The sequence below is a fragment of the Zootoca vivipara genome, chromosome 12 (assembly GCF_963506605.1).
Source record: "Zootoca vivipara chromosome 12, rZooViv1.1, whole genome shotgun sequence".
Taxonomy (NCBI): Eukaryota; Metazoa; Chordata; class Lepidosauria; order Squamata; family Lacertidae; genus Zootoca; species Zootoca vivipara.
In genome coordinates this window covers 59,111,291-59,134,529 of record NC_083287.1, presented here as the reverse complement: position 1 = coordinate 59,134,529, position 23,239 = coordinate 59,111,291, and the positions used below count along the sequence as shown (strand labels likewise).

At 46.5% G+C, this 23,239-nt stretch overlaps 1 protein-coding gene across 1 annotated transcript; it reads right to left on the bottom strand.

The window, feature by feature from the left end:
* Positions 1 to 11,402: 11,402 nt before the first annotated feature.
* On the bottom strand, positions 11,403 to 22,955 carry LOC118092035 (zinc finger protein 883-like). Its single transcript, XM_060280494.1, has 3 exons — positions 22,658 to 22,955; positions 20,274 to 20,447; positions 11,403 to 18,948 (listed from the first exon to the last, which is right to left on the bottom strand). Exons 2-3 carry the CDS (start codon positions 20,404 to 20,406, stop codon positions 16,988 to 16,990), a joined length of 2,094 nt encoding a protein of 697 aa, XP_060136477.1. The 5' UTR covers positions 20,407 to 20,447; positions 22,658 to 22,955; the 3' UTR covers positions 11,403 to 16,987.
* Positions 22,956 to 23,239: the final 284 nt, after the last annotated feature.

Sequence of the window (23,239 nt, the reverse complement as noted above, 5' to 3'; positions counted from 1 at the left end):
TCACTAAAAGACACCTGCAGATAATGTCCATGGCAGCATCAGCTCAGGGCTGGAAGGTGGGGCAAGGCAGGTGGGAGAAGCCTTGGCCTCATGGCCAGCACATAGCTCAGGGTTTTCCCACTTTTTAAAGTGCCCCTCCTTAAATCCCCACATGAAAAGGTTGAGGTTTAGTCTCTGTCCCTCCATGCCCTCTGTCTCATTCATACATGTGGGATTTTGTAGATGCCTGACATGGTGGAAATCTCCTTGGAGATGTCAGAATCACTCCTTCCAAGAACAGCCAGAAGGGGATTCTCTTCTCCGCAGTGATAATTGGGAATGTTTTTTCCGCTGCCCGCAAGCAGCACTAGCATGGCATCTGAAGTCATCCTGGCATCAAAATAGTTCTCATAGAGGTTGTAACCAAGGGTGATGTTGGGTAAGATCCTGAGATCCCGGTTGATCTCCTGGATGGTGAACAGGAAGGAAAAGATGTGCCAGTAGAACCTAGTCCTCTCACTGCAAAAAAATGAAGCAATTTTAAAGACTCAAACCCTATTCTCAGGTGAATGAAAACAAAATATGATCCCCAAATATTAGCCTCTATTTAATCATCTTATTGTATTTATATCCAAGCCTTTTCTGTCCATTATACAATGCAGATTTGGAGATTTGTTCTCCATTACAGAAGTGTAGATGCACACAGTCTCTCTGCAGAAAATAAAACAGAGTAAAATAATGAATCTCCTACCCCCCACCCCCACCCCAAGTTTCGAAACTATTGGGAAGTTGCTGCAAATGTTTCGTCTTTGCTTTTACCTCAGTGATCTGGCTCCTTCAAAGGGGGGGGGCGTATACATTCCCCAGCTGAAACAAAATAAAAAAATTCCTTCCAACAGCACCTTAGAGACCAATGAAGTTTGTCATAGGTATGAGCTTTCGTGTGCATGCACACTTCTTCAGATACACTGAAACAGAAGTCTCCAGACCCTTATATATAGTGAGAGGGTGGGGAGGGGTATTACTCAGAAGGGTGGTGGGAATGGGTGATTGACTGACTGATAGCTGTTGACAACTGTTGATAACTGTTAACGACTGCAAATGTTCTTACAGAAAAAAGCAAGGGGTGAGATGGGGCTAAAAACAGCTTTATTATGTATAATGAGATAAGAATCCAATGTCTTCCTTGAGACCAGGTCTCTCCATGGTTTTAAGCTTGGTAATAATACAACCACCAGACTTAACATGGACGCTGGTACCAGAGCCTGCAATAAACCCAGATGCCAACTTTGCTGCCACATACACCCGGACAACACCATCACTGGCCCCATCTCAGGACTATTTAATTGCTCATCTTCTAACATTGTGTATGCCATCAAATGCCAACGGTGCCCTTCAGCTCTCTATATTGGACAAACAGGCCAAACCCTACGCCAAAGGATAAATGGACATAAATCTGACATCACGAATCACAAGACAGAGAAACCAGTAGGAGAACACTTCAATCTCCCAGGACATTCTAGACAAGATCTCAAAGAAGCTGTTTTATTGCAGAAAAATTTCAGAAACAGACTGGAAAGAGAAGTTGCTGAATTGCAACTCATTACCAAGCTTAAAACCATGGAGACACCTGGTATGAACAGAGACATAGGATTCTTATCTCATTATACATGATCAAGCTGTCTTTAGCCCCATCTCACCCCTTGCTTTTTCCTATAAGAACATTTGCAGTCGTTAACAGTCGTCGACAGCTATCAGTCAGTCAATCACCCATTCCCACCACCCTTCTGAGTAATACCCCTCCCCACCCTCTCACCATATATACGCATCTGGGGACTTCTGTTTCAGTATATGCACACGAAAGCTCATACCAATGGCAAACTTAGTTGGTCTCTAAGGTGCTGCTGGAAGGAATTCTTTAATTTTGTTTCGACTACGTCAGACCAACACAGCTACCTACCTGTAACTAGAACATTCCCCAGCTGTTATTCAGAAGGGAAAAGGGGGGTTAAGTGGGGTGGAGTGTTTTGTCAAGGGTGACCAGTGGGTTAGTTAGGAGGAATTTGAGTCCAGGTGGGGAAGCGCTTACCTCTCAATCCTGGTGAAGGGTGTCTGGGAAAAGACATATGGATCACGTTGCAAAAGACGTTTTGGAGATACGATTCCACCAATAAGAAAGTCTCCAGGCTGGTAGTAATTGCGAGCATCAGTTTGATCTCTGATCAGATTCAAGGGGCATTTTGCCTTCTGCTTCACACAAACTCCACGTGACTGAATTAGCAGCAGGAGCAGCAGGGATCTCATCCTGGCTCTGCCTCCTTCACATCTGCTACGTGTGGCTCCTCTTGCCTCCTGACCCAGCCAAGCAGGAGAATCCCAAGACTCTCACAAGACCCAAACTGCAGTGGCTTTCCTGGGCTGGGTGGGGCTCAGCTCTGGCTTCCCTTTCTCCTCCAGTCTCCAAATCTTGACTCAGTCTGTCTCCAACACAGGAAATATTATCTGCAACAACTTTCTCTTTCCCAATCACAATTAATAATGCCATGCTGTTGGTGTTTCTGGTGCAATCTCCATAAATATCTCTTGAGCTTTGAGGAGAAGAAATCACTATGATTTTGATAATTATTACTGGAAGAAATTTCACCTGCATAACATAACTGCATAACTTGAATGGCTGAAGCGGCAGCTGCAGAGCTGGAGGAAAACATGTTTGCAATGCTGCTCTAACATTTGGCATAAATCGGGGGGGGGGGGAGTTTGGCCTGAAATTTGTGCAGAAGGACCTCAGGAGAGAGCCCTGCAGCTGGATCCGACCAAGGGCAAAACTAGTCCAACAGCATGTAGCTCACAGTGGGAAACAGGAGAATCAGGACTGGAGGGTCCCAAGGGATCCTCTCAAGGAATTGGGGTGCTTCAAGCTTTCAAAGCCCCCATGGTCCTGCTCTGCCTCCACAGGGGAGGGGGCTGTTGTGCTCAGGTCCAGCCAGAGCTTTCGATGGAGGCATTGGGTTGTCCACTGTCAGAACAGGATGAGGAATGACAATTGTATTTCAATATTTCTGTTGGAAGCTGCCCAGAGTGGCTGGGGAGGCCCAGCAAGATGGGCGGGGTATAAATATAATAATAATAATAATAATAATAATAATAATAATAATAATAATAATAATAATTTATACCCCCGCCCTCCCCAGTCAAAACCGGGCTCAGGGCAGCTCACACCAATAAAATTACAATAAAACATAAAAAGCAATTGATTAAAATACAGATTAAAATACAGTATTAAAATTTAAAACGCAGCCTGATTATTATTATTATTATTATTATTAAGCAGTGAGAGATTTTACTTTCTTGGGCTCCATGATCACTTCAGATGGTGACAGCAGTCATGAAATTAAAAGACGCCTGCTTCTGGGGAGAAAAGCAATGAGAAACCTAGACAGCATCTTAGAAAACAGAGACATCACCTTGCCGACAAAGGTCCGTATAGTTAAAGCTATGGTTTTCCCAGTAGTGATGTATGGAAGTGAGAGCTGGACCATAAAGAAGGCTGATCGCCGAAGAATTGATGCTTTTGAATTAAGGCGCTGGAGGAGACTCTTGAGAGTCCCATGGACTGCAAGAAGATCAAACCTATCCATTCTTAAGGAAATCAGCCCTGAGTGCTCACTGGAAGGACAGATCCTGAAGCTGAGGCTCCAATACTTTGGCCACCTCATGAGAAGAGAAGACTCCCTGGAAAAGACCCTGATATTGGGAAAGATTCCCAGTGTTGTTATTTCATAATTGCATTCCTGATACCTGAATGCCATCACAACACTGTGCTGCCCCCACTTCAGACCCTTTCATGGAGCCACCAATGGCAAGAGGAAGGGCGTTTGGCAAACCCTCACCGGGATCCACTCCAGCCCAGAAACCTCTGTCCCCACTTTGGAAGGACGTGTGGATCCAGAATTGGCCTCCACAGTCACTTATGGACTCACTGTTAAGACCCTGTTCATGGATGACCATCTTACTTGGCTATGAGTGATTGCCAAAGAGAAGAGAGAAGAAGGCTGCCCATGTTTGCATCGATATGTCCTCTCAAAGTACTAAATCCTGCACCCAATGCCTGTTCTCTCCCAACAGAGACTCGCTTCCAGAAGACATTCAGAGTTTAAAGGGCCAAGCTGCCATAACCTCTGCAGTCAAAAGATGGTTGTCCATGAATGGGACTCTCTGCTGTGTCAATGGCGCACTGTGGGAAATGTTCACCTTATTGCGCGTATTTCTTGTCATGCGTCGTGGGAACCTTGTTCTGCCATGAACCCCCAAGCACGCAGTCATGGAGGCTCCTCCTTCTCAGGGGAAGGGTCCGGAAGAGTTATCCTTGATGGTGGCCATTGACAATGGACATAGCAATCTTTTCCCATCCTATTGGTTACCTGTGTTGTCATTTAAATGGAACTTGTGATAACTATTAGAACCTCAATGTGTTACAAAAACTCGTGTCTGGAAAGATTTAAGCTCTGTAATTCACAACAGACTTGACTGACATGTTGAAATCTTTAACCTGTCTGACCTGCTGCAGCCCCTCCTAACATGTGATGTCCTTTTTATGTTTGCCTACACATCGCTGACATTTGTGGGATGGGACTTCTTATCATTTTTGTGCCAAATGTAAATTTTTGAAAAGCTAAAAATGCATTGTAGGGGGGTTCTCCTTTCTTTATTTTCAGAGAGGTCATAACAAATAAATGACCAAAGTACAGCAAGCACGGGAACGGCTATAATCAGTCCAATTAGTCTTTATTTACAAGCGTATTTGCAGAGCAGTGTTAGTATTTTCATTCTCCTATTGCTGGGTCACATGATCCCATGTTTGCATTCCTTACCATTGTATGTGTGGGAACGGAAGGCAGACTGAAAAACTTCCACTCTATTCTTCTCTTTCTGACTAAGAGGATGTTTGTGTGAGATTCTGCTCGCACTGCTAGTCATGTTCCTTTACTTAATTTGCTGTAAATAATAAAATACTCAATGCCACATATCTGGACAGTCTGGCTTTTCGCTGACTCTGCACACACAGGTCCATCGGATATGTGTCGCTGGTTGTACGGGACCGCTGCCCAATTTGTGTCCTGATATCGGTTATGGGCCCAGGACTGTTGTGATTTATGGTGACGGAAGGTACCGTGTTTCTCCAAAAATAAGCCATACCCCGAAAATAAGCCAAAGTGATAGGCAGTTTAACCTTGTAGGTTAAACTGTACCATACTTAATAAAAAAAATAAGACACCCCCTGAAAATAAATATAAGACGGTGTCTTATTTTTGGAGAAACACGGTATGTGGCTTGTGTCCAGCTGCTGCTGAGGCTTCTGTTTGTTTTACTGCCAAGCTCCGTTAATTAGGCAAAGGAGAGAGGTGCCGACTGTAAATCTCTGCTGCACTGTGTGTCATTTGCTGGCTATAGAAGAAAGCAGAAATGGCTTGTGCGCAGACCGGGTCAGATGCATTATCATTTCCTTGCCCAGACGCAGGGAATTATCCGGTGTGGAGCATACGTATGGAAGGCCTGCTGCTGCGGGAGAGTATTCAGTATTTCACCAATGTAAAGCTGACCCTTGTGTATTTGTCAAAGAGAGAAAGCAGCACAAGCTCCATTGTATCTGTTTCATTGATGATATCCTATTCCTGTGGAAGGATGAGGCCACATACAAGGCCATCCCAACTGAATTACAAGAGTACTTTGACATGAAAGATCTTGGTGAGGTAACCAATTATCTCTCTCTCTCTCAAGATAGAGAGAAATCAGAAAGGTGATATTATGGTACACCAGACAAAGAAAATCACTGATGTAATAACAAAGGTGAATTTGATTGATGCTAATCCTGTTGATACACCTATGCTTACAGGTTTTCAGATTGATGATACGGATGAAACCTTTTCTGATGTTACTTTGTTCTGAAGTGTTTTAGGCAAACTGAATTTAATTGCCAGATGTACAAGACCAGACATTGCAGCCAGCGTGAATCTGTTAAGCAGACATGCTACCAAGCCCACTATTAAAGATTGGAAAGCGTTAAACTGCTTTAAAGGCACAGAGATGCTTCAACTGCGGATTTGCAGAACATTTGCAAAAGTTTTGTAAAAAGCACACTAAGTCTGAACATGGTTCCAGAGGTGGTTCCAGAGGTGGTGGCTAATCCCAGGGGCACCCCCCCCCAGCTCAAGGCTTTGATCACACACTGTTCCAGTCAACATATTCAGTCTTCTTTTGTCATTGATTCTGGTGCCACCCAGCATCTTTGCAAAGGCAAAAGCCTGTTCATCCAGCTTGAGATGCAGGAAGGAACGATTCATCAAGCTGATGGAGGAGTGTTGCAGAGCCAGGGTGAAGGGACGGTGTTTCTCAAATCCCTCAACACAACAATCAGGAATGTACTATATGTCCTGCACCTGGCAGATAACCTTCTGGGCGTTTTGCAGCTCACTTCACAAGGTTTCTGTGTGTGTTTCACTAAGACTAAGTGTGAGATAATCAAAGGCAATGAGGTCATTCTGTATGGCAAATTTGAGAAAGGTTTATTTCTTTTGCCTTATTATACTGATATTATTGATGTTCATTCTAATGCTGTAAATGACGAACAATGTTGCAAAATGTCTGTGGGGGGAAATGAGAAATTGCATAACTGTGTACATGATTACCATCACAAGCTAGGTCATTTGCATTTTCAGGCTGTTTCTAAAATGCCAGACATGGTTGAAGGCATGTCTTTAAGGGCGTGTGTCAGATGCGCCCCGTTGCTGACAGAGGCTGAGAATGCAGAAAAGCAGGAAGAAGAGATTAAGCAGGAATGCAGAATGGAGGAGCAGCAGCCAAGCTGCAGTAGAATAGAAGCCTGAGCTCTGAGAACAAAGAGCAGGAAGGGGGGAGTCCGAGGGGGGGAAACACAGACTGTCAGTTTAAGCTCAGACTCAGAGACAGGGACACCGGAAATAGCCTATCCGAAAACTCGTAGGCTCGAAAGAGTTTGCGAGAGGCGGAAAAGGCAAGAAGCAATAAACCTGAGGTAATTACTGCCAGAGTTGTCTTGCTTCTGTGGGAGAGACCCAAGCCATTACAGAGTGTAAGTATCATATGAAATGCATTTCCTGTGCTGAAAACAAGTTCAAAATGTTTCCCAAGGGAAGAAAGTCCAGGATGGAGGCTTCATTGCCCTATCAATACTTACATGCCGACGTTGTAGGACCTCTAGCTCCATCCAGAGGTAATTCACAGTATTTTTTGGCCACTTCAAACTCCTCCCTCCAATTCTCCAGATATGTTTATGTCTACATAAAAAGGTGAAGGGGCCCCTGACCATCAGGTCCAGTTGTGTCTGACTCTGGGGTTGCGGCGCTCATCTCGCTCTATAGGCTGAGGGAGCTGGCGTTTGTCCGCAGACAGCTTCCAGGTAATGTGGCCAGCATGACAAAGCTGCTTCTGGCGAACCAGAGGAGCGCACGGAAACGGAAACGCCGTTTACCTTCCAGCCAGAGCGGTCCCTATTTATCTACTTGCACTTTGATGTGCTTTCGAACTGCTAGGTGGGCAGGAGCTGGGACCGAGCAATGGGAGCTCACCCTGTTGCAGGGATTCGAACTTGGGATTGCAAGTTGGTTGCCCTACTAGAAAACAAGGTTGCCCTTCTGGAAGAGAAGGTGCAGCAGCTTCAGGGGCGTGTATCTACGCTCCAGAGAATTAAAGAGCTGGAGCTTTTCTTGGATGCAGCAGAGCACACTGTCTGCACCAAGGAGGAGACAGGGGATCTCCCTGAGGAGGAGGTCAGTTCCCCAACACAGCAGCCAGATGTATGGAGGAACGTGACTCATAGAAGTAGAAGGCCCAGGGATCGCTCTGAGTGCTTAGAATTACACAACCGTTTTGAAGTGCTCATGGAAGACGAGGAACAGACTCCACCTGAGGATCTCTCCCTCATCACAGTTGATGAGGAATATGAAGACGAGCAACCAAGTCAGTCCTCTGGAAATATGCAGGTAACCTTGGAAGGGACAGCACATAGAAGAATCCCAACCAAGCCTATGAAGAGGCGTGTAGTGGTGATTGGGGATTCCCTACTGAGGGGTACAGAAGCAGTGATCTGTGGGCCTGACAAGATGTCTCGAGAGGTGTGCTGTCTACCTGGGGCCAAGATCAAAGATGTAACAGATCGGCTGCAAGGAATCATAAAACCCACCGACAAATACCCCTTCCTTTTGGTGCATGTGGGAACCAATGACACTGCAAGCCATAGCTTACAGAAGATCAAAAATGATTATGAGGCTCTGGGCAGGAAGTTGAAGCAATTAGATGCACAAATTGTCATCTCTTCTGTCCTCCCAGTTGAACGACATGGCCCAGGGAGAGAGGGAAAAATAGGGGAAGTGAACAACTGGCTTCGCAAATGGTGCAAACAGGAACGGTTTGGATTCCTAGATCACGGTCTTCAGTTTCTTGAAGATGGACTTCTGGCAAGTGATGGACTGCACCTTACAAAAGTTGGGAGGAATGTTTTTGCCACAAAACTCAAAAACCTCATCAGGAGGGCTTTAAACTGACTTATGTGGGGGAGGGAGACAGTGGTCCTGAAGGTAGGAGTCTATCAAATGCTGAAGATGATCATCCAAATGTCAAGGACCAAATGGAGCAAGCAGCATGCAGACCTAGTGGTGGGACGAAAATATCCTTAAATAAGAGACATGGGGGAATGATCAACGGTCTTCAATGTCTGTATACTAATGCACAGAGCATGGGAAATAAACAAGATGAACTTGAGCTCTTGGTACAGCAAACTAAATATGACATAATAGGCATCACTGAAACCTGGTGGGATGAGTCTCATGACTGGAATGTAGTAATAGAGGGATACAATCTATTTAAGAGAAATAGACCAAACAGGAAAGGAGGAGGAGTAGCTTTATATGTTAGGGATATGTATACCTGTGAAGAGATCCAGGATTTAAAACTTCAAAGCCAAATTGAGAGTATCTGGGTCAAAATTAAGGGAGAGAAAAACAACAGTGATCTCATTGTGGGAGTTTACTATAGATCCCCAAGCCAAACTGAGGACACAGATGATGCCTTCCTGGAACAGATGGCCAAGCATTCCAAAGGAAGTGAGATAGTAGTAATGGGGGATTTCAACTATCCTGATATTTGTTGGATGTCAAACTCAGCCAAGAGCATAAGGTCAAACAGATTCCTCACTGGCCTTGCAGACAACTTCATTGTCCAGAAAGTGGGAGAAGCAACAAGAGGATCAGCCATTTTAGATCTGGTCCTAACCAATAGTGATGACTTGGTTAGTGGGGTAGAAGTGGCAGGATCATTAGGTGGGAGTGACCATGCTCTTCTGGAGTTTATTATCCAGCGGAAAGGAGCAACCAAGCATACTAAGGTCCAAATTCTAGACTTTAAGAAAGCCGACTTCAGAAAACTTAGGGAAACGCTGGGTGAAATCCCATGGACAGTAATACTAAAAGGGAAGGGAGTTCATGATGGTTGGGAGTTTGTTAAAAGGGAGATATTAAAAGCACAACTTCAGGCAATACCAATGAGACGGAAACATGGAAGGTGCCTAAAGAAGCCAGGCTGGCTATCTAAAGAACTTTTGACTGAGTTAAGATTTAAAAGGGATATGTACAAAAAATGGAAAAGGGGGGAAATCTCCAGAGAGGAATTCAAACATATAGCCAGCACGTGTAGAGACAAAGTCAGAAAAGCTAAAGCACAGAATGAACTCAGGCTCGCCAGAGAGGTTAAAAGCAACAAAAAGGGCTTTTATGGGTATGTCCGTAGCAAAAGGAAAAACAAGGAAACAGTGGGGTCACTCAGAGGAGAAGATGGTGAAATGCAAACAGGGGACAGAGAAAGGGCAGAACTCCTCAATGCCTTCTTTGCCTCAGTCTTCTCCAAGAAAGAAAACAACGCCCGACCTGAAGAATATGGAGCAGATGATTCAGCAGGGGAAACACAGCCCAGAATAAGTAAGGAGGTAGTACAAGAATACTTGGCTAGTTTAGATGTATTCAAGTCTCCAGGGCCAGATGAACTACATCCAAGAGTATTAAAAGAACTGGCAGAGGTGATTTCAGAACCACTGGCAATAATCTTTGAAAATTCCTGGAGAACAGGCGAAGTTCCAGCAGACTGGAGGAGGGCAAATGTTGTCCCTATTTTCAAAAAGGGGAAAAGAGAGGACCCAAACAATTACCGCCCAGTCAGCCTGACATCAATACCAGGAAAGATTCTAGAGCAGATCATTAAGCAAACAGTCTGTGAGCACCTAGAAAGAAACTCTGTGATCACTAAAAGTCAGCATGGGTTCCTGAAAAATAAGTCATGTCAGACTAATCTGATCTCATTTTTTGACAGAATTACAAGCCTGGTAGATGAAGGGAACGCTGTGGATGTAGCCTATCTTGATTTCAGCAAGGCCTTTGACAAGGTGCCCCATGATATTCTTGTAAAGAAGCTGGTAAAATGTGGGCTAGACAATGCTACCATTCAGTGGATTTGTAGCTGGATTACTGACCGAACCCAAAGGGTGCTCATCAATGGCTCCTCCTCATCCTGGAGAGTAGTGACTAGTGGGGTGCCACAGGGTTCTGTCTTGGGCCCAGTCTTGTTCAACATCTTTATCAATGACTTGGATGATGGGCTTGAGGGAATCCTGAGCAAGTTTGCAGATGACACCAAGTTGGGAGGGGTGGCTAACACCCCAGAGGACAGGATCACACTTCAGAATGACCTTAACAGATTAGACAACTGGGCCAAAGCAAACAAGATGAATTTTAACAAGGAGAAATGTAAAGTACTACACTTGGGCAAAAAAAATGAAAGGCACAGATACAGGATGGGAGACACCTGGCTTGAGAGCAGTACATGTGAAAAGGATCTAGGAGTTTTGGTTGACCACAAACTTGACATGAGTCAGCAGTGTGATGCAGCAGCTAAAAAAGCCAATGCAATTCTGGGCTGCATCAATAGGAGTATAGCATCTAGATCAAGGGAAGTAATAGTACCACTGTATTCTGCTCTGGTCAGACCTCACCTGGAGTATTGTGTCCAGTTCTGGGCACCACAGTTCAAGAAGGATACTGATAAGCTGGAACGTGTCCAGAAGAGGGCAACCAAAATGGTCAAAGGCCTGGAAACGATGCCTTATGAGGAACGGCTTAGGGAGCTGGGTATGTTTAGCCTGGAGAAGAGAAGGTTAAGGGGTGATATGATAACCATGTTCAAATATATAAAAGGATGTCATATAAAGGAGGGAGAAAGGTTGTTTTCTGCTGCTCCAGAGAAGCGGACACGGAGCAACGGATTCAAACTACAAGAAAGAAAATTCCACCTAAACGTTAGGAAGAACTTCCTGACAGTAAGAGCTGTTCGGCAGTGGAATTTGCTGCCAAGGAGTGTGGTGGAGTCTCCTTCTTTGGAGGTCTTTAAGCAGAGGCTTGACAGCCATCTGTCAGGAATGCTTTGATGGTGTTTCCTGCTTGGCAGGGGGTTGGACTGGATGGCCCTTGTGGTCTCTTCCAACTCTATGATTCTATGATTCTATGATTCTATGAACCGCCGACCTTCTGATCAGCAAGCTCTAGACTCTGTGGTTTAACCCACAGTGATGCATTTTCCAGGTTTAAGGATGTCTACGCATGGCTGAAAAATGTGCACGATACACAGGTGAAATGTTTATTCACAGATAGAGGGGGAGAATTTTGTTCAACTGAATTTGAACGATTTCTGGCTGAAATCAAAATGCATGTCCCAGGTCCCCATGGCAAAATGGTCTCTGTGAGAGGGTAAATCAGACCCTGCAACAAGGTATGAAAACTTTGCTGCATGATGCCAACTTGCCAGACCCTTTTTTGGGGAGAAGCTTTAAACTGTTTTGTTTATTGCTACAATCGCAGGTTCCATCAGCCATAGGCTGTACTCCTTATGAAACGCTATTCCAGAAAAAGCCTTTCATCAATCACCTCAGAATATTTGGTTTAGATGTCCGGGTTCATACACCTCAGGACAACAAGCTGAGCAAACGTGGTTTGCATGGAATATTTATTGGTTATGAGAAAGGTGCTTATTATGTTTTAATGTCCGATATCAAAATAATAAGGTTGACTCGGAGCATTAAATGCAATGTGAAATGGGACAATGTGGGGATTTTTCAGTGTCACCCCATTTCTGATGATGCAGGTAATTAATCTGATGGTGAAGGTGATTCTGATGGTGTTGGCGATGGTGGTGCTGCTGCAGATTCTAGTAGTGATACAGACACCGCTGATTACAAAAGCACCAAAACATCTCTCAAGCCATCTGATGAGTCCACTACTGACTTAGTTGTTGTAAAGGTGGTGTTTCCCCTTCGCATTAACACTCCGGCACCATCAGCATTGGTACCTACAGTCTTTATTACATATATACAAGAATCAGCTACAGTTCAGAATTACGTGTCCGAACCCGTTGAGTCAGATTCAGGGAGTGGCATCCTACGATTCCTCTGCCAACAAAGTAGACGTGGGAATCACATGAGATGTATTTGATCCTTATGTTTCATTTCCCTTCTTGTTTGTGCTGATTTGAAAGCCCCCTCCCTTCCTGAGTCTGAGCTTCCTTCCTGAGCCTCTGGGCAGTTGAAGGGCTCTTCAGCATTCAGCATTCCTGAGCCCTTCCTCCACCCTCGCCTCCACTTCCTCTGTCTCTGGGCGGTTGCAAGGCTCTTCAGCATCCCTGAGCCCCTGTTCTGCCGCCTCCTCTGTCCATTGCTCCTCCGAATCCTCCCTGACAGTTCTTCCTGGAAGTGTGCCCAACAGCGATGCCTCAGGTTAAGTGTTAAGTGGCTCTTCTTTTAGATAATGCTTCCAGTTATCCAACCCATTGGCAGACTGCCCTCGTCTGGCCTGTCTTCCCCCTCCCCCTGATACCGGAGTGCCAGGTCTAGAGAGGGAGGGGGGTTGCAGCTGCCGGGTGTTAGCTAGGAAAGTTGAGCCTTCTGCCTCATCTGCAAGCTCACTTGCTTACTGTGTCCTGGGGAGCCAGGTTCCTAACACCACTCCCCCCCCCAAGGCTCTCCTCCTCGTTTTCCTACCTCCACCCACTGGGTCTAGGCCTGTCAGGGAGTTGCAGTGAAACTCCCTTTGCAACTCAGGAGCATGAACATCTGTAGTGAACTCCCAGGATCTCTTGGGATGGCCATACCCCTCCCACTCTATCAGATCCTGTAGCCTCCTTCTGTTCCAACGGGAGTCCAAAATCTGCGCTACTTCAAACTCCTCCCTCCACTATCACTGGGGGAGGGGGTGCTTCCCTAGGGGCTTGGTAAGGGTGAGGAGGAACCACTGGGGATACCAATGCCCTGTGAACATCATGGAAGTTGGCCACCTGAGTCGGAACGTTACAGGATTGATCTGTTCCTATCACTTCAAAGGGCCCCACCTGCCGAGGATCCAACTTCTGGCATCTACCCTTCTGGGGCAGGTCTTTTGTGGATAGCCACACCTTGTCTCCCACCCTTATCTCCGCACCCTGTTGCCCCTCTCTTGTACACTTCCTTAGTCAAGTCCAACTTAAACTCTCCAACTTAAACAAGCTCCCTTAAACTATGCAGTGCTTCCATCTCCTGCACAAATTCCTCAGCTGCAGGCACCGACAGTCTGTCCTCTTGTGAAGGAAAGGTGCGTGGATGACGTCCATGATTGGCAAAGAAGGGAGTTTAGCGAGTCGACTCATACAGGGCATTGTTGTACGCTAACTCCGCCAAAGGCAGTTGGGACACCCAGTCATCTTGCTGATAGTTCACATAGCACCAAAGGTACTGTTGCAACATGGCGTTAGTCCTCTCTGATTCCCCATTCATCTATGGGTGCCTTGCCAAAGTGAGATACACCTCTATCTTGAGCAATTGCATAAGTCTTCCAAAATCGTGAGGTGAACTCATCACTTGGTAGCGGGTTTTAGACTGTCCAAAATGTCCAGCTGTAGGGTTATCACGGCACTGCCCTAGGACCTTGGCTTGCAGTTCCCCCTCTGGGACATAGAGTGCCTCTCCCTTATACATCAAGCCATCTTTCTACTCGAACCCTTTGGCACTGCCTGCATCCCTAAGCAGTGCCTCTAGCTTGGCTTTAGAGAACTCATCTTCAGCCGTCTCCCGTCGGAACTCAGTCGCCTCCACCGCTGTGATGGCCGCTAACTGCAGCTGCTCTGGCTTCAGGATATGGAAAGACACGGGAACCGGCTCTCCTCCCTGATACTCCAGCTTCCTGGAAAGGGACCTGCTCCCTGGTTCTGACTGCCAGCTACATATTGCACTCTGAAGTCAAACTTGGCAAAGAACTGCGCCCACCGGATTTGCCTTTGGTTGAGGTGCCTCGCTGTTTGCCCAAACTCTAGGTTTTGGTGTGCCTGATGCTGTGCACCCTCCAGGAAATGCCCCCACACCTCAAATGCATCTCCGATAGCTAACAGCTCTTTCTCCCAGATGATGTAGTTTTGCTCAGAAGAAGGTAATTTCCTGGAAAGGAAGGAGCATGAGCGCAGATTGCCAACTTGGTCTTCTTGAAGCAGCACAGCTCCCAGTGCCCTATCAGAGGCCTCGTTCTCCACCACCATCGATTTATGGGGGTTGGCGTGGCCTAGGTGCTCCTCTGCGGCGAACATGGCCTTGAGTCACTCAAACGCTTGCTGAGCCTCTGCTGTCCACAGATAAGGTTTCTTTTCCCTCAAGCAGTCAGGGAGGGGCACCGTGAGCCTGGAGTACCCGGCCACGAACTTGCAATAGTAGTTCATGGACACCAGAAACCTTTGCAGATCCTTCTTGTTTTGGGGCTCCTTCTATGACACCACCGCCTACACTCTGGCCGGATCCATGTGCTGTGCACTCCTCCCGGCATTATACAATAACCCAGAAACTCTACTTCTGTGATGTGAAATTTACACTTCTTCAACTTTGCGTAAAGTCAGTGCTCTCTCAGCCTCTGTAGCACCTCCGCCACAGGCTGCACATGCTGTTCTGGGCTCTCAGAGTAGATAAGAAGGTCTAACACGTGGTTGATGAATGCCTGGAACATCGCTGTCCCCAACTGCAACCCAAAGGCATGTCCAAGTATTCGAAGCTGCCATACCTGGTGCAGAACATTGTCTTCCACTCATCTCCCTCCCTCACATGTATCAAGTTATAAGCCCCCTTTAGGTCCAGCTTTGTGAAAATCTTTGCAGACTGCACCCACTCGAGCAAATCCCCGATGTGGGGCAAGGGGTAGCAGATTGGCAACATAATCCTGTTCACGTGTCTGTAATCAACACAAAGTCGAAGTTCAGAAATTCCCTTCTTCACAAATAGAACAGGGGATCTTCCCAGAGCCTTGGGTGGTCTAATGAAGCCTCATGCTACATTCTTCTCCAGAAACGCCTTCAGAGCAGCCAGCTCTGCCTCTGACGTGGAGTATAGATGACTGGTGAGCATCTGAGCCCCTGGTAATAGGTCTATTTTGCAGTCATAAGGTTGGGGAGGGGGCCAAGCTGGTCTGCCTCCTCACAGAAACGTCCTGGTAGGCCTTGTATTGTGGGGGCAACTGCCTTTCCTCTCCTGTCAGAAGTCCCAGTACATCGACTTCCGGGTAGCCGCGAAATGGTGGGTGGGCGGAGAGTCTGACAGCTCAATTTGAGCGTGTTCAGATTCGGCTCTGTGGAGGACCAGGGGGAAGCGTGAGAGTGATGCGTACCCTCAAGAAAGTCTCGGAAGGGAGTCTGAGGTGTCAAGAGGTCCTGCGACCCACAACGGCACTTTGGTGGGCTCTCTTCTCTGCCTCCGTGTCGAAACACAGGGAGCGGGGAGCCGAAAAAGCTGGCGGGTTAGGCAACATTGCGACTCCACGGAGCAAAGCTTCTGATCAGCCTTTGAAGCAGTCTACTTATCCAAAAACTTCAAGCCGATCATTAAGGTGAGAAGTATTTATAATCATTTAAAATTTGGTAAAAACGGGAAGATTTAAAGGAAGTCTACTCCCGTCTGTGGCAGTTTATGCATGAGAGCCTTTACAAGTGGAAAACTTGTGGATTATTTTCCCTTTGGAGTTAAAGGCAGCTAATGGGCGACAAGGGTTGTGGATTATACAAAGCTATTTAAAGGGGACGACAGAGGACAAGATGGTTGGACAGTGTTCTCGAAGCTACGAACATGAGTTTGACCAAACTGTGGGAGGCAGTGCAAGACAGGCGTGCCTGGCGTGCTATGGTCCATGGGGTCACGAAGAGTCGGACACGACTAAACAACTAAATGACAACAATTTAAATACCAATCTGGTGTTAACAGCTCTTTAAAACTTTGAACTTGACTTAAAATTAATTTCAGCTTGACCTGAACTTGGAATTATTTTTGAACTTGACCTGAATTTGAGAGTTAAAAAGCTCTACAATACAGTATAATCTCCAACTTTTGTTTAAGAAAGATGTGTACTATTTGGTTTCTTTTGGTTTTATTCCTAAATCCATTTATGTTCCACAAGAGCACTTTCAGATCCATCCCAATGTCTAATTCTTTTGTCCCATTACTCCTTTCCCTCTCCCACCTCCTTTTCTTCTACTTCTGTTCGTTGTGTTTCCTCTAATTCTCCAAAGTCTTTTTTTATATTTTCTCACAAAAGAACTTGCCTTCATTGGTTCCACACTTCTTAGTTTTGTTCCTTGATAAATAAATAAGATCCCTTCTGGATATTCCCAACAAAATGTTTCCGTCAATAATCTATAGTTAGGCTCTTTTTTAAATGGTCTTATGGGGATTTCAATTAGAATAATAATTATTTGTTCCTCAATCTATAGTGATTTCCCATGGAAGATGGAGCAAGTGGATTCAAGTAACAAGAAAGGAGATTCCTCCTAACGATCAGGAAGAACTTTCTGATAGTAACAGCAGACAGTGAAAAGGAACTCCCTCATAAGGGGGTGGGATCTCCTTCGTTGGGTTTTTTTTTACGAAGAACTTGGATTATTCCAGACACTGAGACTTTTTCTCTCTAGTATGAATTATTTGATGGGTAGTAAGATTTGACCTGTGACTGAAGCTCTTTCCACATTCCAAGCACTGATAGGGTTTCTCCCCTGTATGAATTCTTTGATGGGTAGTGAGATGGGCACTTTGACTGAAGCTCTTCCCACATTCAAAACATTGATAGGGTTTCTCCCCTGTATGAATTCTTTGATGGGAAGTGAGACTATCCTTCCGATTGAAGCTCTTTCCACATTCTCTGCACTGATAGGTTTTCTGCCCTACATGAATTATTTTATGGGTTGTGAGATGGGCACTTTGACTGAAGCTCTTTCCACATTCTTGGCACTGATAGGGTTTCTCCCCTGTATGAATTCTTTGATGGGAAGTGAGACTACTCTTCCGATTGAAGCTCTTTCCACATTCCAAGCACTGATAGGGTTTCTCCCCTGTATGAATTATTTGATGGGAAGTGAGACTCTGCCTGTGACTGAAGCTCTTTCCACATTCTTGGCACTGATAGGGTTTCTCCCCTGTATGAATTCTTTGATGGGAAGTGAGACTACTCTTCCGATTGAAGCTCTTTCCACATTCGAAGCACTGATATGGTTTCTCCCCTATATGGACTCTTTGATGGAAAGTGAGAGCATCTCTATGACGAAAGCTCTTTCCACATTCCAAGCACTGATAGGGTTTTCCCCCTGTATGAATTCTTTGATGGGAAGTGAGATTGGAGCTATATCTGAAGCTCTTTCCACATTCGAAGCACTGATATGGTTTCTCCCCTGTATGAACTTTTTGATGGGAAGTGAGACTATCATTCCGATTGAAGCTCTTTCCACATTCCAAGCACTGGTAGGGTTTCTCCCCTGTATGAATTCTTTGATGGGAAGTGAGCTTGGTCCCCTCCCGGAAGCTCTTTCCACATTCCAAGCATTGATAGGGTTTCTCCCCTGTATGAATTCTTTGATGAGAAGTGAGACTCTGCCTGTAACTGAAGCTCTTTCCACATTCCAAACACTGATAGGGTTTCCCCCCTGTATGAATTCTCTGATGGGAAGTGAGATTAGCACTCAGACGAAAGCTCTTTCCACATTTGAAGCACTGATAGGGTTTCTCCCCTGTATGAATTATTTGATGGGAGGTGAGATTGGCTCTCTGACTGAATCTCTTCCCACATTCCAAGCACTGATAGGGTTTCTCCCCTGTATGAACTATTTGATGGGTAGTTAGACTCTGCCGGTGACTGAAGCTCTTTCCACATTCCAAGCACTGATAGGGTTTCTCACCTGTATGAATTCTTTGATGGGAAGTGAGCTTAGTCCCCTCCCGGAAGCTCTTCCCACATTCCAAGCACTTATAGGGTTTCTCCCCTGTATGAATTCTTTGATGGTAAGTGAGCTTGGTCCCCTCCCGGAAGCTCTTTCCACATTGGAAGCACTGATAGGGTTTCTCCCCTGTATGAATTCTGTGATGGGAAGTGAGACTATGCCTCTGACTGAAACTCTTTCCACATTCTTGGCACTGATAGGTTTTCTCCCCTGTATGAATTCTCTGATGGGAAGTGAGACTAGCACTCAGACGAAAGCTCTTTCCACATTCTTGACACTGATAGGGTTTCTCCCCTGTATGAATTCTTTGATGGGAAGTGAGACTATCCTTCCGAATGAAGCTCTTTCCACATTCCAAGCACTGATAGGGTTTCTCCCCTGTATGAATTCTTTGATGCAAAGTGAGTTTATCCTTCCGACTGAAGGTCTTCCCACATTCTCTGCACTGATACAATTTCTCCCTACTCTGTGCTCTTTCATGTGAAGTGAGGCTATCCCTCTGAACGAAGGATTTTCTTTGATGGGAGGTGGACTGGGAGCTCTGACGGATGTTCTCTCCACACTCTGACTTCTCTGCCATGTGGACTCTCTTGTGGTCCCCCTTGTTCTTCCCTTCCAATTCATCACCATCTGAAATGAAGACAGAAGCTAATTAGAGCGTAAGCCATGCTAACTCTGCCAAAAGAGCTCCTGACTAGGCATTTGGCTCTGCGATGTTGGATGTTCTCTGTTCTCTCCTGCTTCTGCTCTTTGTTTCAGTTTAAAGCAATTCATGAACTCAGAACTCATACACTGACCACTAATGAAGAACCATGTTATAAATATTCTGGCAAATGTATTCTGCTATTTTTGAGATATACAAATCATGTGAGAAGACTCAGTCTACCTATTTCTATCCTTTAATATATTATTCCTATTACCCTTGTTTTTTAAAAAGCAAATTAAAAGGTATTCCAAAAAGTAAAGAAAAAGGCAACACACGGAGACCCCATCTGCATTCAGTCGTGGCTAAGAGTTGTGGCTTCTAGTGCTGCGCAATGGATCTGTACGTTTTCTGACATTGGTGCGGCATTCAGATCACAGTACTGGTTTTAGACATTTTGAGCTGTGGCGGATTAGTGCTTGCTGAAGACTCCGGTGCATTGGGGGTTAAACTATCCCTCCAATGATAGGCAGTTCTCCAGGAGGTGAAACTAGACTATGTTTAAAAACAAAAGAGGGATAACCGTTAGGGGGAGTCGGTTGGGGAAGGTGGATAGGGAGTGTGGGGAGTGAGGAGGTTAGGTTTGGAGGGAGGAAACGCTGTATTAAGTCTGTGTCCTATAATGAGAGGAATGCGCTGTAAGTTACCAGTGAAATCCATGTTCTCAAGTTAATAAATAAAGTTTAAAATGTGCCAAAACGCTCATTGACTCCAGCAGTGTGTCAGTTCCTCCAGTTGTGTGACTAATAAGAGAACCAAGCTTCCCTGGGGTCAGGAGAGGAAGCTAGTTCAAAGTACTTCTGACATACTAAGGGCTGGTCTGTGAAGCCAAGAAGGCCACAAAGTTTCCCGAGGGAAAGGCTAACCAAAGCAGTAGGGATCCATGAGAGGGAAATCCCACTGGTGGGAAGGTGGTGAGGGGCTTTAGATAAAGTGCCCTGAGGTAACCCAAAGCCAAGCCCTATCTTTTGTGAAACTGGAGGTTTTCATCCCGCTTTTGCTGAAAGAACAGTGGGAACTTCTGTCTGGGTGTTAGAGACCCGTTGTCCCTTCACATTCGCCAGGGATCTGTGATCTATTCCCAGCTCAGATGACAAAGGCGCAGGCAGGCAGGTGGAGGAGCCCAAAAAGGTGCTCCCCGTCTCCGTCCCCATCCACCTGCCTGCCTCCCCTCACTCCCAAGCTGAGGAAGCCCCAATACCTCTCCAGCTCCATCCAGCCATGTCCGCATCTCCACTCCCCTGGAACTCACCAGATCTCTCAGAAGTCCCTGGGAGGGAATGCTCAGAGGTTGTGGGGAGGGATGCAGGAGACAACCTGACCAGGTCAACCGTCCATCTTCCCCCTTCCATCCTCGCTAGCTTTGCAGGATCTGTCTCTTTCATCCTTCCTGAGGAGTCAAGGAGCCAAAACAAGCTGCAGGGTCCTGGGAGAGAGGAAGAAGCAAAGGGAGCCTCAGAGGCCCTGCAGGGATTCTCCTGCCCTAGATGTTATCCTGCCCCTGGAGAAACACAAATGACCAAACTGCAGGAGGCAGTCGAAGACAGGAAGGCCTGCCATGCTCTGGTCCATGGGGTCATGAAGAATCGGACACAACTAAACAACTAAACAACAACAAAGAAGTCACATCATTGTATCATTCTTCTCAGTTCCAATGGCATTTAGGACCCAGGGAAGTGAGGCATAAGGGGAGGGGTCAGTGAGCCCCCCATAACCCCCCATGACCGGTGAGATCCTGCCCCAAGAGTGGGGCCAAGCCTGGAGCTCAGGTTCTACCTGAGACCACAACCTTTCTGTGACAGATCTATGATGTCTTGAGGATGCTTCTGGAGATGTATTATGGGAATCCCAGAAGGGACCAGCAGGGAAGTATTGGAGCCAGAGAGGGGGGTGAAGGGGAGAGGCTCCATGAGGCCCAGACTCTGAGAGGGAGAGAAAAGAGGCTGCTTCTCCTGTCTTGCAGGAGAGTCAGCAAGAGAACAGAGAGTGGGGTCATGCTGGGAGAGAAGAAGGGTCATCTAGTCCAACCCCCGCAATGCAGGAAGGGTTGATGGAGCTGAGTCTGGTCTGCTCTGTCTGGCAGAAGCTTCTCTCCAGAGGGATTCTGACAGCAGGAGTCTTTCCTTGCCAGCTGAGAGAAGCCCTCAGTGTTGGGCTCCAGTCTTCGGCGAGCAAAGGGGGGGAGCAGCCCCTGAGCTAGGAAATACCCCATGGCTCTGCTTGCCTGCGCAGCACCCACCCCCCGCCTGCTCCTTGGTCCCCGAAGACAGGGCACCCCTCCCGCTGCGCTGCCCTGGCCCTGCGCCAGAGAGGCCAATCAGAGGGACTCCTTTGGGGTCTGGGCTGCGGGCAAATTTCCTCTTGCGGGAGGAGTGTGGGGCTCTCAGCGAGGCCACTCTGATGCTCCGGCTGCCCGGTCTTGTCAGATGGCAGCAATCGTTTTGCTAATCATTCATTTTTATAAAAGAGAAACTTCCATTCTTCCCCATGTTTCAAAATTCTTTCTTCTTCTTCTTCCATATTTTAACATAATTGTCTTGAAATATATAAGGGTTGGGTTTTTTTTACCTGTGAAGCATACTCCAATCTATTTCACTTTATTCTTTATCACCAATCCCCCCCCCTCTCTCTTTCATTTTTTGACTGCACATCCATGTTTTTCACTCACACCTTTCGTTACAGGTAGGTAGCCGTGTTGGTCTGAGTTGAAACAAAATAAAAAAAATTCCTTCAGTAGCACCTTAAAGACCAACTAAGTTTTTATTTTGGTATGAGCTTTTGTGTGCATGCACACCACCCCCCTATTTATTCTAAAACCTGCAGCATTTCCAAATAGTCTTATTGCTTCAAAGACACTACGAAGAGGTTCCTCTAAAGATAATTCCACATCATCTGCAGAGGCCTTCAGTTTGTAGTTTTGTTGCCCCACCCTGACCTCCTTTTATATCTTATTTCTTCATGCTAATACTTCTAGGGCTAGTAGAAACAAAAGCGGGAAAGAGGACATGTCCCCTTCTGTGTCTTACGTTTTTCTAATAGAGTATTATTTAAAATCATGCTTGTCATGTGTTCTGTATAGATTGTCTCAATTCCCTTCAGAAAAGTGTCTCCAACTCCATTGTTTTCTAATACCCTGAAAGCTCACTCTGGGATCTGAAAGAGAAAAGTTTGCAGACCTGCCACCCAGATCCCTCTCCTCCTCCTCCTTGCATTGCCTCATCCCCCTAAGGACAAGATCTTGGGGTCCTTAAAGCGGCTTCCCATCCTCTCCTCTCCAGGAAGGAGGCTCAGCTCCTTTGAACCCTGGCACGAGGCTTCCCTTCAGCTCTGGGCTGGAGACCTGAGCTGATCTGGAGGAGGGCCTGGCAGGGGGAAGGAGGGCCTGGCAGGGGCTCCCCCATTGCAAGGGGGATTCTGGCCATTCCTCCTCCCCAGACCCAGAGAGGAAGCAGCGCCTGGATGCAAAGGAAGAGCAGAGCTCCAGAGAGGAATTTGGGGGGGGGCAGCAGGACCCTCTGCTCCCAGACTTGGGGGTCTCCCCCTGCCATTCAGAAGCAGAGCCGCCCCCTGCAGCCCTGGGACCCCCTTCTCCCCCAGGCAGGCACCCCAAGGGGGAAGAGAGAGGAGGAGACTCACCGAGGCAGCAAGTGGAGGAGACAAGAGAGAAGAGACGCCGGAAAAGGCTGGGCACGGAGGGCGGGGGTTCTGCTCTGGAGTACGTGCCCCGCCTCTCTACTTCCTGTCCTCTCTAGGACTCCAGATCTGTTTGATTTAACCCTATCGACGGAAAGACGGGCAGGCTTCTTCCATAGCTGCCAAGTTATCCCTTTTTTACAGGGATTTTCCCTTATGCTGAATAGGCTTCCTCGCGAGAAAAGGGAAAACTTGGCAGCTATGTTCTTCTTCTCTGTTCTCTTTGGAGATCCGTTGGAACCGCATAAGATAAAGATTGTCTTCCATAAAGACGGTCCTAACAGTGAGTCTGCAAGAGACTATGGAGTTTCTATGGAGGCGAAGTCTGGGATATTCTGGGCATGTGAATGTGACAGAGGGCATAGAGGGACAGTGACTAAAACTCTACTTTCTCCTGGGGGCACTTTAAAAAGTGGGAAAATCCTGAGCTTTGTGCTGGCCATCAGGCCAAGGCTTCTCCCACCTGCCTTGCCCCACCTTCCAGCCCTGAGCTGATGCTGCCATGGACATTGTCTGCAGGTGTCT

Bases quoted from the DNA above. Each gene is read 5' to 3' on its own strand.
- LOC118092035 (XM_060280494.1), bottom strand. From the start codon at position 20,406: ATGAAAGAGACAGATCCTGCAAAGCTAGCGAGGATGGAAGGGGGAAGA. The intron at 18,949-20,273 runs GTGAGTTCCAGG...TCTTCATTTCAG, and splicing joins AGGGACTTCTGAGAGATCTG to ATGGTGATGAATTGGAAGGG.